General features: G+C 39.5%; 1 protein-coding gene across 4 annotated transcripts; it reads right to left on the minus strand.

The window, feature by feature from the left end:
- Positions 1-1,645: 1,645 nt before the first annotated feature.
- Positions 1,646-16,013, minus strand: kansl3 (KAT8 regulatory NSL complex subunit 3). 4 transcript variants are annotated; one of them, XM_079252153.1, is made up of 20 exons: positions 15,861-16,013; positions 14,826-15,095; positions 14,516-14,686; positions 14,337-14,427; positions 13,340-13,525; positions 13,101-13,229; positions 12,852-12,968; positions 12,668-12,766; positions 12,392-12,463; positions 12,202-12,276; positions 11,912-12,069; positions 11,769-11,832; positions 11,488-11,676; positions 10,803-10,959; positions 10,364-10,441; positions 9,862-10,035; positions 4,165-4,252; positions 3,814-3,941; positions 3,294-3,400; positions 1,646-2,468 (listed from the first exon to the last, which is right to left on the minus strand). In XM_079252153.1, exons 2-20 carry the CDS (start codon positions 15,041-15,043, stop codon positions 2,232-2,234), a joined length of 2,538 nt encoding a protein of 845 aa, XP_079108279.1. In that variant the 5' UTR covers positions 15,044-15,095; positions 15,861-16,013; the 3' UTR covers positions 1,646-2,231. The 4 variants fall into 4 exon arrangements, with proteins under 4 accessions (XP_079108279.1, XP_079108280.1, XP_079108281.1 ...); XM_079252155.1 differs by having other exon boundaries at positions 2,334-2,468; positions 3,814-3,900; XM_079252154.1 differs by lacking the exon at positions 10,364-10,441.
- Between the last annotated feature and the right edge of the window lie 1,804 nt (positions 16,014-17,817).

The raw sequence follows: 17,817 nt of genomic DNA on the forward strand, positions 1-17,817 counted from the left end.
TTGGCTTATATAATAAGGATATGCTTTTATCTTTTCTGACTGCTGCTGCTGTGTGGAATTTCAGACAGGAAGTCTGCTGCATTGAGTGGGCTGTTTTCATACTACTGCTGTAAACATTGCAATGCAACAATCCCGCGAGAGGAAGCCAGCTCTTAAGGTTTCCAAGAAGTAGTTTTTCAGCTTGCTTCCAGTGTTGGACAAACAAAAACAACTGTTTAGATCAGCGAAGCAGCTCGCTACTGGCAGATCAGTGAACTCAAATAAAAACCTGTATAAAACATATACAATGGCAGAGGACAGAATAGTTTGTTCTCATCTCCTATCTTGGAGTTTTATGACATAGCAATGCACGCTATTCAATCTGAGCATTATACAAGTGCATCTTTTGTAATAAATTACAGCTTCAGCTGTCACAAGATTATAATCAATGAAATAACTTTAAAAAAAAAACACATTTAGGAAAAGACAAAATTGCAACACAAACTGACAACTTTGAAGACTTACACTCAGGCTGAAATTTAGCTATAAGACATCTGAAAATGGTTCCACATAGAAGCTGATATTCTCATTTATTCATATGTAGCCTCATTAAAATGTGATATGACACATAACATGCATATGTTAATATAAACTCAAAGTTTTTTTTTTTAGATTCAGAACAGCTGTAAATGGTGCGCAGGCTTTTCCAGAGCCATTTTCAGTTCAGTCCAGGAAGTCTGTGGTCTCATCATCACATGGTAAAATTCTCCATCGCTGCAGCTCAGTCCTAGCTATCAACAACTACCTGGATTTGCCATCACGTCAACAAGGGAGCCCTCGGGAGGACACGTGCCTGCTTTTCTGTAAGCTTTGTAGTTGCGTCTATTGCTGCAGGGAGGGGACCGTCTCATCAGCAGGCTGTTGCTGCAAGCTTCTTCACACAGCATCATGTCACAATAGGTGTATTCTCCACATGGGAGGTGAGCCAAGACTTTCACTGCTGCAAAAAGGTACAGTGAAATTAGACCACAAACCTATTGATATTACCTCTTTAAGAGCAATAAACATTTGACATTTTTCTAGGTTGACTATACGAGTTTTCGAGAGTGCATGTTGGAATATTTTAGGACTACTTTAATCAGTGGTAACCATGACAACATAGTCTGTGCCACCTCAGCGATTTCTAATTGTTAATAACAATAAACAAAACAAGAGTCGATACAAGAGCCAGGTAGAAGTTATAATGTTCCATCAGGTTGGATATAACAGGAAATTAAAAGTTTCTAGTAAAACATGACTGTAGGTGCTGACGCGACACACCTTTGGCTCAAGCATACGAGTATCCGCCGGAATTTCACCAGCTTGGCTGACAGCTCCTGCTCTATTCGGCTGTGCTCCTCGAAGGGTCACCGTTATAGAAGTTGGGGCTTTTTGCCCTCCTGCCAAAAAAATATAAAATGCAAAAAAATAAGCTAATCATGCAAAATACTCAAATGGACCATTCTTTTCCAAACTTGTGATAAAAAGTGTTCTGTTTCTTTTGCTAAGTCTGACATTAAATAAAAGCAGGGTGTAAAATGGTAAATGAGTATCTGAAAGTTCAAGGAGGCAAAAAAGAAACAAACAACAAAACAGGAACAATGAAAACATGAGTTTGATTCCAGTCTTTATTGTAACAACAGAAACGGAGCTGGAGCAATGCCATGAGTCAATCATCACTTTCCAACTCTTTCAGCATTCATATTCATGGATATTAGAAGCAGGCAAATTAATGGAAGTGTTTACAACATGTTAAAAATGAAAAGGCAAAACTAAATAAACACGTAATGACTGTTATTGAAACAAACAACACAAAAAACAGGCTGGATCAAACATCTGAATCTTATTAAATTTGGTCATTGCTATCAAAATCCATTGAAACGTCACAATTGTGTAGGAGTAATTCCGTTTCTGCTCTGATGTGTCCCGCTAAAAACAGCTCAAGTAGAAACTCGACATGAACGTACATTTTCTCTATGGCTCTTTATGAACATGAACGCAAACATGCAAAAACCACCGATCTGGCTTCAAATGGAACACAGCTGCTCATTTGACTATAAATCTTGCACACCAATCACATTTTCCAACCAAACCATCTTCACAAACGTCCTCAGAGCTGTCCACTATGCTTCCTCTAACATGGCAATCTTCCATGGCTTACAGACGTCCTGAACTACTAACGCCAAAACAAAGGATGAATGAACCCTGGGTGTTCAACGTGGTCGTCGTGTTTTGGCAGTTCGACACATACCAGTGGTCTGATTTGTGATGTGTGCCAAACCAGGCAAGCTGCTAGCCAGTTTAGCAAGCCCACCATTGGTAAGCAGCTGATGGATGGCAGTGGTTTTAGCAACCCCTCCTGTGGTTACCACTGGGACTGCCCGGAGCAGAGTACTGCCGCTGCTACCAACAGAGCTCAGGACTGTACCCTGGGACTTGCTGCAAAGTACCTAGGGGGGAAGGAACACAGACACACAAATAGATTTCTTAATAAAGCTCTACAACAGTACAGAACATACAGAATGAATATATATACAGGACTTGTCTTTTTATACCAGTAAATATGTTCACATTAGACATTCGTGTTTTTGTAAAACCAATTTTTACTTTTAGCAAATCCAAGCACTGACACAGATACAACCAATTTGTGCAAAATTAAGCTTTGAAAAATCTTTGGAGCATATGAAGCAGTGGGTGATGCCTCCTCAGGCAGTTGAGACAACCTATGAGAGGAGAACAGGCTTCACCAGACCAGAAAGACAAGCCCCCACTTCTGTCTTTACAGGAAACACGTACCGGTTACTTGCTGAAGCTAGGAGTACTCTATGAGCTGTTTCACAGGAATCTTTCCAACTCTGGAATCCCCATTAAATCTGTCTACTGTCACAATGTGTTTATATAACTAGACACATCGCTTACAGGTTCGTACTGGTGACTTTCCATGGTCTAGATCAGGGGTGCCCAAAGTCAGTCCTAGAAGGCTGCTGTCCTGCAGGTTTTCGATGTATCCCTATTCCAACACACCTGGCTTCCATTAAATGGATCCAACAACCCATGAAGTGCTGTACAATGACCGATTAGTTTGAGTCATGTGTGTTGGAACTGGGATACATGGAAAACCTGCAGGATTGTGACGCTTGAGGACTGGAGCTGGGTACCCCTGGTCTAGATAAGCAATTACAAATATGAGAATATGAATTATTAAACACTGAGGAATTATCTGTTAGTGTCAAAAACATGAGCTGTCAAACTAGGAAAAACCTAATCCTGGGTACCTGTGTGCTGCCTGTGTTTGCTGCTGTAGAGGGCAGGTTAGGAGCTTTGGTGACGATCTCCTGTAGACTGAAACTTAGGCCTTGTAGAAGACTGCTGGCGGAAGGCGCTGCACAGAAGCAAAAAAGATGAGGATTCAGTGAATCTAAAACCTGGGGGAAATCAATATCAGACAAATATTAGCACAAACTTGGACTTTTACAAACTGTCCCTTCATCCAAGGCCCCTACAGGTCTCTACTAGATGGACACACACACCAACACACAAACACATTACGACACTAATGTCCAAAGGGTAAAGTTTGGCTCAGTGGCAAGCAGCGATGGCGCAAGAGGTGATCAATGATGATGTTTGCAAATAAATGTTTTTCTCACACACTGTTCCCAGCATCCAGTGTTCAGAACTTGAAAACCATTCAAATCAGGCTGACAGGACTGCTTTGTGTGTTGAGCTTACAGTACTGAGATTATTTGCACAGCTGAGTGCAAAAAAAGCGTGCGAAGCAGGACAAGACAGTGATACCTTGGGCAGCAGCTGGAGCTTGCACCTGGGTTGGTGTGGAGGACCCTGACACCATGCAAGGCTGCACGCTGTTGAATGAGCTGGAGCCTGGGGACAGGGCACCAGACACCTCTGAGAGACTACCAGACCTGCAGTGACACACATAACCACCAATCTACTCAGGAGCTACCCCAGTAAGTGCTGTCTGGCCATCACTCAGCTGCCAAACTCCAATCACCACTCCTCATCACCTCTGCACCACACATTGTTGTCCATTAGGGTGGAAGTGGACGTGGGTATAGGCGTGTACAGGGTTGAGAACGCTCCATACTCAAAGAGCCTGGATGTGTTTAGGATCATCAGCAAGCTTACCGCTGGCCCGTTAGAAGTCCAGAGAGCTCCTTTGCACCAGCCACAGTCTGACCCACTGCCACAGTTAAGGGTTTCCCAGAGACACCCACTGCATAAGAGAGCAGGATATTAATATAGTCATTTATTTAGCATTGGGGCTAAAAAAAAAAAAAGAAAGAAAAAGAAAAAAATAATTAAAATAAATTTTAAAAAAAAGAAAAAAAGAAAATCATATCTGAAAGAGACAGATCCCCTAACAGCTCTCCTGCATAGCCAAAAAACAAAAAAACAACAAAAAAACCCCCCAAAGAGTTGTCACCTGAATTTTATTAAGCTAATAGGTACGATCCTTGCATTGGGTAATCACTGCATGGGTGATCATCTTTCAGCCAGCAACAAGTTATTTACTTCAGCTGAACTTGTCATTTCTTAAACCACCATGTTGAAAGACACACCCCATGGTAGTGAAAAAGATTTTAGTCTGTAACATCATTGGCAGCCATCAAGCGAAGAAAACATCAAAGGAGTGCAAAGACTACTAAAGTTGGGTTGACAACTGTCCAACGCATCATTAAGACTGGAAGATAGTGGGGAATCATCGTCTTCCATCAAAGAAATGGGATGGGTTCTGAATGATGGTGATCTGTGATCTACAAACTGTGTGGTGAAATCAGATTAAATAAATAAAACCAGTAGAACCCATGGCTATGTTTAATAGTGAAAGTAAGAGCATTTCCACATGAACAATCTGAAAGGAACTTAAGGGATTGGGACTGAACAGCTGTGTAGCCATAAGAAAACCAATAATCAATGATGTTAATTGGAAACAAAGGTTTCAATTTGCAAGGGGGCATGACAATTGGAATCAGGGGCAATGAAAGATCATGTAGCCTGATGAGTCCAGAATCACCCCGTTCCAGCATTATGGTTGCATCAGGGTAGGAACAGAGGAGGATGAAATGATGTAGCCAATATGCCGTTAGCCTACCATATAGCATGGCGGAGCAGTGTTATGAAATGGGGCTGCTGCAGTTGGTCCGGTCGAGGTTCAGCAACATTATGTGCCCAAATAATGAAGTCAGCTGACCACCTGAACATACTGAATGAGAAGGCTATTCCATCATTGGGGGTTTTTTTTCATCCCTGATGGGACAGGCATATTCCAAGACAGCAATTCCAGGACTCACTAGGATCAAATTGTGAAAGAGTGGCTCACAGAGAAAGAGACACTATTTTCACATATGGAGTGGCCACCATGGAGTCCAGACCTGAACCTCATTGAGCATGTTTGGGATGAGCAGCAGAAGGCTCTCGCATCATCAACACAAGGTCTTGGTGAAAATTGATGACCAACACTGGGTGGAAGCCTTGTGATATTGCATAACAAAATATTAGAGGGTGGACCTTTCTTATTTTTTGGTGGCTTCTTTTTTTGGTCTAATTTAACTTTTGCAACATTAGATTAAAACTTTTATTTCAACAAGTTATTATTAATTGATTCTCAAGACAATAAGATTCCTGCCTGCTCAGTGCTGATCAGTATACAAAAAATATCCATTTACTACTAACCAAGACATCTTAGAAATTCATAGTAAATCCTGTCAGGACTGGAATAAATAAATCATAAATAAATGACTTTTTTCCCGCTTATTGTTCTGGCCAAACAAATAACACCCACAGTTGTAACAAAGACTGACATAACATTTGTTGTTGACATAACACTTGTTATTGACCCCAAGTCAATGCAAGTTTTGAAACTCCAATTAAGAACTTTGAATGAAATCACACTTTCATATTTTAGAAAACCACGGTTATGCCTTTCACAGCAATGCATAAGTCAAACAAACAAATAAAAGGCTTAAAATCAAACTTCTCACATCCCACGGTGCCTGATTAACAAACAAGAGCAAAGACTAGTTTAAATGGTGTCAGAGAAATATTCTTTCACAGTTGCCGTGGTTACAAGAATGTGCCTACATGATAGTCTTCTCCGCATGAAGGGTCATTGGAGGCAGGGCGGAAGTGTAGCAAGCCACGTCCACTTTCTTCTAAAAGGTTACAACGTTTGGTGTGAAATATATAAACAGTTATAACATGCAGCACAGCTGCAGTAGCCAAAGCCAGAAAAGTGTTCAAATTCAGGCCATTATCTCCATGACATCATTAAGTCACAAGTAGATCTGACTAGGTTAATAAATGTGTGTTCCATCAGTTGTGTTGCAAACAAGCAGATTTGGCTTGTAAGACAGTGTCTACTGGCAGCAGTTTCTGGCAGTAATAAATATTTCTAGGAGCAAGTAAATAGTCATCATCTAAACATCCTTCAGTATTAAAACCGGCTGACGGAGTATACACGGTTTCAAATTCAGGTTCATCAGGCTTCAAAATTTTGATTCAATTAAATAAATGTTTCATCATTAAGTGTTATTTCTATTTAATCAAATATTTAAACTTTTTTTTTTAATATTCCAAATACAAAACAGAATGATTATAAAGTGACTACTCATTACAGATAATGATTAGTCTCTCTCTGTCCATCACTCCGGATTGCTGAATTTCAAGAGCATTGAAGCCTGATAATAGGACAGTATCACAAAGTGACTCAGGTCGGAGTGTCAGACTGCCACCACATGGCCAACTGGTGTATTGGATTATGATGGAGAATATCATGAGCATCTACTTCTGGGGTGTCCAAAGTTGGTCCTCGAGGGCCGCTATGCTGCAGGTTTTCAATGTATTCCTGCTTGAACACATGGACAGCCTATGAACTTCTGCACAATGAGTCACTAATTTGAGTCAGGTGTGTTTGAGAAAGGATACTTTGAAAACCTGCAGGATTGTGGCCCTTGAGGACCGGAGCTTGACACCCCTGATCTTCTTTGACTTGTGGCAAATGTTGCACGTATGTTTGCTACCAACCTACACTATCTGTCAAAAAATAAATGAATAAAAACCTGTCTTTAACCACAGAAATACGTTATGATTGGATGGGTGGATGGTGTCATTTAGCAACAAGTTATTTATCTACTTGCAATTAGTTGCTTCTCATTTCTGTAACAACCACAAGGGAAGACACATCCTGTGGTTGTGGAAAAGATGTTAAATTGCTTCAAGTCAAATTATTTTCAAGCATCAAGCAAAGAAAATATTTCAAAAGATTGCAGGAAGGAAGAAATGTGGTTGGAAAAATTTCTTCAATAATTGTGACTGACACTTTGTAAAAAAAAAAAAAATCATAAAACATCAGTAAAAATTATACTTAGTAGTAAACTAAGACCATTTGAACATGCAACATGTGAAGGAAACCTAATGGACTGGGACCTAACAGCTGTGTAACCTTAGGAAAACCACAAATCAGTGAGGCTGATCAGAAAAAAGGGTTCAGTTTGCTAGGTAGCATAAAGATTGGACTGTGGAGCAATGGAAGGTCGTGGTCTGATGAGTCCTCTTTTTGCCTGTTCTAGGGTGATGGGTGAATTAGGGTGAGAAGAAAAACAGACAGTGAAGCACCCATCACTATCTGGGATTGCTGCACTTGGTCAGTTCTAGGTTCAGCAACATTATGTACTCAAAGAATGACAACAGGTGACAATGGTATATGACCAGGTTATTCCATCTGCCCTGATGGCACAGTCATATTTCAGTAAGACAATGCCAGGATTTATTAAGCCCAGACTGTGAAAGAGTGGTTGAGAAAGCATGGATTGACTACCACAGTCCAGACCTAAACTCCATTGACAATCTTTGGGGTGAGATTGAGAAGGATTTGTGACGTAGCATGGATCTCCCACCATCACTACTGACTAGGGCTGGGCGAGATATTGAATATACTCGAGATAATGTGGCTAGTCCCCTGTGCGATATAGAAAATGCCTATATTCGTCATATTCGAGTATCCTGTTGTCACGCAGTTGTTTTTAGCTGTGGGCGGGGTTTTCTCACTCCTCAACTCTGCACCGCTTTGCACAGAGAGTTAAAGCAAGCGCACCTCGTTACGTACATAACGTGAGCTACATGCTACGTCATGAGAGGCACTCTCAAGTGTGGCCACTTTCTCGCTAAATTTGGTGACGTTTTGTGAAAAGCGACTAGCGACAAATCCAGCAACTTTTACTGGAGTTATTGGAGACTTTCCTGGTATTTTGGCGACTGACTTTAAAGCACATATTGTAAAGTTATTGTCAGAACGAGAGTCTCTCCCCGTCCTAAAGCACTCAGTTGCTCCGGCTGCAGCTGCAGCCAGTCAGAGGAGCAGAGAGGACACCTACAGTCACAATGAACAGCCAAATCCGCCACTGATCCCACTCTGGATTACAGAGTGGGATGTAAATTGCAAAGTTTTTCACGTCACGCAAAAATAATTAATTATATTTGATTACATTCACAGCCTCTGTCACTTACTCACCTCATCCACTGTGTGTGTGAGACAAGCATAGTTATCTAGCTCGTCATGTCTCTAGAAAGTACAGAAAGCAGTGGGAATCAAATCCTGAATTAAAAACTGTCTGAAGCCGTTTATTGGAGACGATACAAGGACATTCTACCTGTATTATAAGACTGATTTCTACGCTAAACTCTGCAATTAAAAAAAATACACGACAATTCAAAAACGTATCCATAAAGCAAAATAGTTCATCATTTGAAAAGTTCCCCCCAAGAGCACCTATTTTCATACGTTGCATTTATTACATCATGCAAAGGCACTTTATTTTGTTTTAAAATGACATGTTTCTGCCACTGCTTTAACTGTCCAATAAATACGGTTTTGATCAGTTTGCTTCGTTACAATTTCATCCTTTTGGCATGAATGTTTAAAATCAGCATATCTTAATGCAGTATGAGCAATTATGTTTTAATGGAGACACAAAATCATCTTACTGATGTGATTGTATGCACCAAAGCATTAATTCAAGGCTAAGGTAAATATCGAGATATATATCGTATATCGTGACAGGGCATAAAAATATCGGGATATTACTAAAAGGTCACATCGCCCAGCCCTACTACTGACTGAAAAATGAATGCAACTCAGGACAGAAAAATTCTGTTACACTGCAGATGCTCATTGAAAAAGTCACAGCAAATAAGTGCCATAACATTGTTAAAGTTGTTCAATGAAATATTATAGTATGTGACTTTCTTGATGAAAGAATTTAAAAACAATTTTTTTTTTTGTAAATTATGAAATGATATAAACCTTGTTCTAACTGCATCAAGCTTGAATGAAAGAATCATAAATGTAGCTCCTATTCTACAAGAGATATAGCCTATTTGATATACATTTTAAACCAGTCTTTATGGGTTTCAGTTTCATGCTAGGACTTCTCTAAAGGACAAGATAAATAAATGCTTATAAATAATAATATTCAGGCAAATCCAAAGGGTTGAGACAGCCTCTTACTCTTCCACACTTAGGGATAGTGAAAGACTTGCTCTTTACTCTGAGCACAACAGCTAAATTTATCAAAGATTCTCTAGTTCATAATGTGAGGAGGAGGCTGCTGCTTTGTTAATCGCAAACTGTTCACTCCATCTATTTTAACTGCAAAAAAACCCGTCAAAATTATTTTAAAATGTTCTTTTTAATCGAATCCTGGAATTTCAATGGTGTTGGTACTAGCTACAAAATGCATGGTGCTGTGACATCCAGATTTAAATCTTTGATTTAAAACATTTTTATGTATCATTATGTAAAACTATCATGTTTTTACTGTTTACCTTCAGCAGGGTTGATGGTACCTCCAGGTGACTCGCTTTGGGAAACAATAGTAACTTTAATCTTGGCCCTCTTGGATGCTTTGGTTAGTGTTGGACTTGGTGTCTGTCTCCTCTTGCCATGAGATCGCAGTTCATCCCTGTCCAGGCTTTCCATCTGATCACTGGTCACTGGCACTGCATCACATAAAGACATATATGCATACACTGAAAAAGAGCACTGATATTACTTAACATTCTAGTCATTTTAATCCCACATAGACTACAATTATTAATAAATAAAAACAACCCAAACTTTCTATAGTCACTAAAGTAACCTGGTGTATCCTGTAATATAGCCTGGAACTGTGACCAAAAACACATTTTGAGTTCAAAAGCATGACAATGGGAGTGTTAGTGCAGGACAGTTGTTTAAAATGCAACACTCACATGAAATTAAATCAGTGAAGAAATGAGAGTGGAAAAGATAGAGCAAAGAAAGAAAGGAAGAGGGATAGACACTTACCAAAAATACAAGGAGGGGTGCCAGGAGGAAGATTTTTCCTCACAAGCATGTTTTGTTTCATAAAAGCAGCAAACTGAGCTGGAATGAATTGGAAAAAAGCCAGAAAGGAAAGTTGTAGAAGAAGAGACAAGAGGATGAGAGGAAAGTATTTCAGTCACGTTCCATCTCATCAGATGTCGTGACGTGATAAACTCTTTAAAGAAAACATGTACAATCATTTTCACATCTCACAAACCACCACGTCTGCTCAGCTTGCACAGCTTAAGCAAAATTCAGAACTTGAGGTGAATGACTCATTGCAATATGTTCAACAAACAAATGGGACAAATATGGGAGCCGTTTACCCACAGATACCGAGAATCAAAGCACACGAGTGACTGAGCAGAAATGCTTGTAGAGCGTTTGACACATTTCGAGTTGAGCAATGTTTTGAACTAACCTTGAGCCTGCTTGTGAGTGAGCATTGTGCCAGAGCGCTGCATATGAGTCTTGAGGATCTGTGTGGCTGTGATCAGGGTGGACTTCTGTGCTGGAGACAAACCAGATGTCTTGGGTTTGGGACTTGATGTGGGACTGCTACAGACACTGGACAGATCCTGATGATGCAAAGAAGCAGAGTGCCTGATAAGCTGATATTCATTATTGTTGATGAAAAGAGCCTCTAAACCAGGGGTGTCTAACTCCAGTCCTTGAGTGCAACAATCCTTCAGGTTTTTGTTGTGTCTTCATTTGGCAGAACTTCATGGGTTTTGGATTAATTTCATTTGAGTCAGGTGGTGGAGCAGGGATACGCTGACAACCTGCAAGACAACATCCCTCAAGGACCAACTTTGGACCCCCCTGCTCTAAACAGTTTCAGTGATAGAGAGATGGATCAGCAGATATGTATGCCAAGTATCTGCAAATTTCTGTCCGTGACAGCACTGACTCTCTGAGTGGCTGTTCAGTGCAGTGACTGAGTAGACAAGAACACAGCCAGGAGGGATGACAAAAAAGTTTGTGGCTGACTTTAATGTGTCATGTACCAACTTCTCTCTATTGATATTTTCATTCCCCAAAGACCTTTCACAGCAACATTACCATAAATCAATATGACTGGTAGCACAGAAGTAAAATTTTCAAACCTCAGAACCTGACGGTGAGATGGGGACTCTAAGCGCAGGGGAGGAAGGTCGTCCTCTCTCCATGTCAAAGGGAAGTTCCCGTCGAGGCCTTTTTTTCTTCTCTGTGTCCAAATCCCTCATCTCGCCAGAGCCATGACCGTGGCCCTCTGCTCGCGCAAGGACACCCGACAAAAAGTCAGCTATCTCGTCCTGAACACAAGAAAGGGAGGACCATTAAAAAAAAGTACTTTGGTTCTGTAGAGAAAAGTGGAAACTTAATATTTCTAGTTTTAAACATCAACCTGAATGCAGCGGTCCACCATGGTCTGCGTCAGTCCTTCCGATTTCATCTTTACTGAATTGATTCTGTGGAGGTATTTAATGTTACAACTCTAAAAGGAAAAATACTATATTTATTTATTTTTAGGCTCTGAATGAGACAAACCTGAGGTTGTCATCTGCCCCTCCTACCACCACCATGCTGTTATCTGCCCTCAGCTTCTCTCTAAACTCCTCCATGCCTTCGATGCTGCACTGTAGGGCATTGTGCCCTACCACAAACAACACTGGGGTCTTCATGTCCAGCAGTGGGTCATCCACATCCTGAAAACCAATTACACATCAACACTCATCACTGAAACAAACCAGACATGCAAGTTCCTTAAAAAGAGTTAAACAACATTAGTCTTATCAAACTGACAGCAGTATTAAGAGAAAAAGTCCTTCAGGTCTTACCCCTCTTGGCCCATTGACTGTTAGTAGCGGGAAGCCAAGACACACCACAGCTGTCAGATATTCCATCAGTGAAACCTAAAATCAAACATTGTCCAATTAACATCTCTGGCAACCATTGTCATCTTCCAGTGGCCCAAAACATGAAACCTCAGATTAGATGACTATGAAATGTAAAATAAAAAAAACTTACATGGCAAGCGATAAGGGCACCAGCATTCCACCCAACCAGGATAATGGGCTTGTGGGGGAAATGACTATGAACCTGTTGGCAGAATTCATAACATGTTATTAATATGCCTGCAGGCCACATAACATCAATCATAATATGATGAAGGATAAAAAATCTATGCTTTTATGTAGTTGACTCACATCTTACAAAAACATACACAAAAAAGATGCAGCTGATTGCAAGCACACAAATATAAGAACCAATGCAACAATTACGGAAATAAGCACAACATCCTACCTCCATGACTTTTGCCCTGACCGTCCCCAACATATGCTCCAAACACTGTGTGATGCCAATATTGGCTCCACTGTTCACATGAGTGTGCACTGGGATGACCTGACAACAAAACAGCTGTTATAGACTTATCTGATTGGAAAACTAAAACTGGACACAAAGATTTAATCGGCTGAGACTTCAAGACCTTTCCCAAACAGGAGAGCTGCGACTGCCAGAATCTCATTCGCCGCGAGGTGGAGAGGGTAGGATTAGTTGGGCTTGAGGGTGCAATCAGGATGAGAGGAGATCCAGGAAGTTTGCTCTGAAACATGCAGGAAAACAGACAATGATTTGATGTTTGAAAATGACACCCGTTTCTTTTAGATCTGAATACAAAAAAATATCTGATGAGTTTTTTTAATCCTTAATAATAACTACAAGATAAAACTTTTACCGGCTTATTTTGAGACAAAACTCCAACAGCTGGATCCCAAGGGCGTTTCAAAAGCAGCGAAAGGGCCTCTGCGCTTGGAGCTGCTGTCTTTGCAGATGGAAGTAACATTCTGTCGATAAGCGAGGGCAGCTTGCCAGACACAGAGAGAGAATGAATTAAGAATCTAAGCCTGAAGACATTAAGGTTTGTGACAGAAAAATATGGACTTATTGCTGTTCATTGAATCACTGAGCTCATACCTTGCTTTTGAGAGTCTGTAATACATCCAGGTAAGCAGCAAGCATGGCGAGACTCAAAGATTCAATCATGGTGGCGTGTAACCACTGTGTCAGTTTGGTGTCCCAGTTCACACTGGCAAGTGCATGTCGGACTTTCCTGGCACACTTGTCCACGGCTATCCTCCTCAAAATTGGTTCATTGGAAGCCTGAGGGGAAAAAATATCAGTATACACAATATGTATTTTTAATTAATAAATAATCACACTTTGCTGTATTTTCATTTCAAAATTTGCCAAAAGATTACTACTTTGTCTTTGTAGTTTTAAAAAGGACCAGAGGAAGATACATCCAGACTTATTAATACCCTACCAATGTTATTTCTTCAAAAAGTCAAACATGACTGGAGGAAGAATTTAACATAGAAATCTGAAACAAAATGCACAGAAATTGCTCGGTATTTAAAATACCACCACTGTTGCATGTTAAGATTAACATTTATTTGTGAGTAACAAACAGTAACATACGTTGTGTATTAAACAGCGGACAGGCAGCTTTTTGTTATTTTTGCCAATACATAAGGTGCCATCGAATTATAAAAATCCCCATTTGTTTCTTACTTTCCTTTATTTCTATCTTCTTACCTATCACTGATCAGAAAGGTTAGTAGAGCATGAAATAGATCTAAATTAATCTGATCTACAAGGCAGGATGAGCTCATTCAGTGCTTTTACATTGAAATAAGTCAGAGGTTTTTTTTTGTTTTTTTTGTTCAAAAACATTCTTCAGTTAAATAACACACCACACCTCCTATGTCATTACTGAGCTGTCACAGTTAAGGTCTTTTTAAAAAGACCTATCTCAAACACATCTTGTACAAAGATGCATATTGATTTTTTATATGGGCTGACATTCAACAGTGTAAATCTACACTGGAAGTTCAAAGCAACTCGAGGTTTCACAGTCAATACAAAACCTACAAAATGCATATTAAAACAATATTAAAAAAACATGCATTACATTTTCATTGGCTAGCCGAGCTAATCTTTCAGCCTGTAGAGCTTTAAGGACTTTGTTGAACAATTTGTTCTGAGCCACGGACCATCCCGTCCTGTAACAGAATTAAAATAGTTTAAAAATAATCCATTGCAACCAGGATGCATTGTTTTATGAGTACATTAGTCCATGTATTTAGTTACTTGTTTATATGTTCCTCCCAGTCATCAGGGGGTGGGGGACTCTCAGTAACTGTTCGAGCAAGCAGGACATGTCGCTCGCACTCCCTCATCACACTAAGAGCTTTCTGGTTATCATATAAAGGGATTGGAGTTGGTGTGACTGTTTCCACATCTATTAGGGAATCAGAGTCTCTGTAAAAAACAAATAACATAAAATTATTGTGAGACATAAAAAATAAATACATTTGGTGATCAAAATGCCTTAAATGTAAACTGATTAAACCTGAAGAAAGTGAGAAGCAGAAGATACTTGAAAAGGTTTAAGACTCACGACAAAGCTTCAGGCTGGCGACGAGGGTTAACAAACAGTGTCCTGGTTGGCCGAGCACTGCTGGCATCAGGGTGAGCATTCCACGGTTTGGCATAGCTGTGGTCCAGAAATACCAAATCTAGCTCTCTTTCATGAGCTGACAGCTGGAAAAGTAAGGATGTACCCATCTTGCGTTGTGAAGACTGCAAGTCCTTATCCCCACGATGCATCCTCTTCATGGGCCCCCAAGGGCCCCAAGGAAGGCACTTGTGCAGATTCACAGCAAAATTACTGGGAAGAGAGGGAGAACTTTTAAATAGATATTCACAAGAAAAAGAGAACAACAAACCAAAATGTTTTTTCTCCTCTTCCAATAAACATTATGTTAAAATGCCCAACCATACTATACTCATAAATACAAATCTTCTGGATAAAATCATTCATAATCATCAGAAAACATTTTCCAGGCTGAAATTACATGAAAATTCCAGCATGTTAGAAGTGTCATCTACTTATTTTATTGCTAATTTAACATTTCTTATTTCTGGGCATCTGTCATCAACTTGAAAAAGATGATAGGATACAGTTTGTGTTACGTTAACTCTCTGCAGTGGGCTGATCTACCAAAACCATAATGAGAGTAGTAATATCTTAAAATGTGCATAGTTTTAGTTCTTAAAACGTTCTCTCTATACATTGCTGGCATTTAAACCATTAAAAACCAAAAGCCACCAGTCATGTGGGCACTGAAGTCAAACTTACGTCTAAAAACGCAGATGCTTTTTACTTAATGAGTACAAAGCATCACACACAACAACTGTATTGACAATATTACACAAACCAATCATCTGTTTTTTGGTTGCGTGTTACACTGAACCAAATATTAACACATTGACTGATATCTATGATATACCCACGCCCAACATTTGCAATGATATGAACGCTTGGTCCTAAATGTAACGCAACTGTAGGCGGCGGGCTGGCCTAGCACGCTAATGTTAGCATTGCAAGCTAAAAGCTAAAAGAATGGCGTTTTAGCAGCTTTCTGAAAATTACCTCTGTGCGTTCACTCCATGTCCACCGTGACGATCTCAGCCTTCCTACCGAGCCAATAAATACCCCAATAAACACTTTGTTCTTGATAACTTCCAGAGGTTATGTAAAAAACATAGATAATTTGTGCATTAAGCCTCACTTCCTTTTGTTGTGTGGTTTGTTGCCACGTCAATCTGCACATCCCCTATTTAAGAGTCAACAACAAGTAATGTAGCAAAGGGCGGATTTCCACTTAACTGGCAACCCTTTTTGTGGCGCGTCAGTGAGTGACGCAAAACACGGACTGGATCGCCGCAGTCTCCATTACTATTTTGTTTCTTATAGTATAAGACAAGAATAGAATAAGTTAAAAAAAATAATAATAATAATAATTTCACGTTAAAATATTTTTCTTTTATACAGTTTGGGAGTGAAAAGGTTTTTAAGCATGATGCAAAGGTTTGGCAATACAGAGGACTTTAAACTCATACAATTTCAAATATTTACAACCCTTTGATCTTTTGATTTTTATATAACTTGTTCACTATCAGCTGGGAAAGAATAGGTGATGGGATATGTCATATATCAATACACTGCCTCTTTGAGCCTTGTCCAGCAGCAGCCAGTGGTTGCTCTACGCTGCTCGTAGCTCTTTTATTTAATGTCAGCATTCCCTTCACAAAATTCTTTCTCGCCTCTTTGAGCATTTTTAAACAAATTCCTGTGGTCTGATAAAGATTAATTTATCTTCCCAACTGTTAAGTCCAGTTGATCAACCTTGGTTTTAGCATGTGGCACTTATGGAATATTTCACTGGTTGAGGAAAAAACAAATCAAACTCTCTTCAATACCTGCGGCTTATGAAAGCAAACTTTGTCTGTAAAGCCACAAATGGAAACAAAATAGTTACATTTAAAGTACAATGCCTTTTAAGGACCACATAGACAGAGTCAGGTTAAGTTTTTGCATGGTCATTCAATTTAAACATCATCAAACACTTGCAGATATGTCTCAAAACAGTAGTATGTGCAAATGAACAAAGTTTCCCAGAACTGGACGTCTTGTAGAAATTATACTTCAAACAAGAACCAAGTTACTTCAAACTGCAAAATAGCTCTTTAGCACTGCATATTTCTCAGAAGGGTGCTAATCAAGTTATAACTGAACAAGATCCAACTTTTGCATGCATGCATGCATGCATTTTTAGGGTTGCAGGAAAGCTGGAGCCTGTCCCAGCAATCATATAAAGAAATCTAAACAAATAAATGAAAAACCTTCATTGAAAGAACAAAAAATCTTCTAATGAATGCTGAGTATAGTGAGTGGTCATGACAACATGGATAAAAAAAGAATAAATTAAGCAAAGGGAGTTGATGTTACAGACACTTTCTGGGACAACCTAAACTTACTGAATAGAGGGATTATTATAGTTAGGAGGTAATAATCATTGGGAAATTCAAGCTAGATAGACTGTTGTATCAAAAAAAAAAAAAAAAAAAAAATTCCCTGTTAAACCTGTTACATTTGCAGATGGCTGGTACGATAACAAGAGATCCTGTTTAAATGATTGGCTCTATCTCGCTTTGCTTGGGTCATCAGAGCTCTGACGTCCCACAAAAATGGAATAGTATGTAGAGAATGTTAAGACTGTCAAAAAATAAAAAGATAAAGAAAAACAACAAAAAGTCTCCTGAAAGTGCCAACCTCAATAAAAGTAGTAAAATGAATGAATAATTAAATGAAGTCTTATTGTTAATTTTTCTTTAAAAAAAATCTGTTTTAAACATTGGCCTCTGGCCACTTTCAGTAAGTGTGTTGACTCTCCTGATGTTTGACTCCAAAGGTTTCCTGCGCACTCACACTATTTAAGAGAAAGAGCACCCAAATGTAAACACAACTTTACTTACACTCTTACCTGGACCCAGATAAATATCTGACTGCCACAATGGTAAGTTTAAATATTGTTCAATTGAGACAA

The sequence above is a fragment of the Telmatherina bonti genome, assembly GCF_933228915.1.
Source record: "Telmatherina bonti genome assembly, chromosome: 13".
Taxonomy (NCBI): Eukaryota; Metazoa; Chordata; class Actinopteri; order Atheriniformes; family Telmatherinidae; genus Telmatherina; species Telmatherina bonti.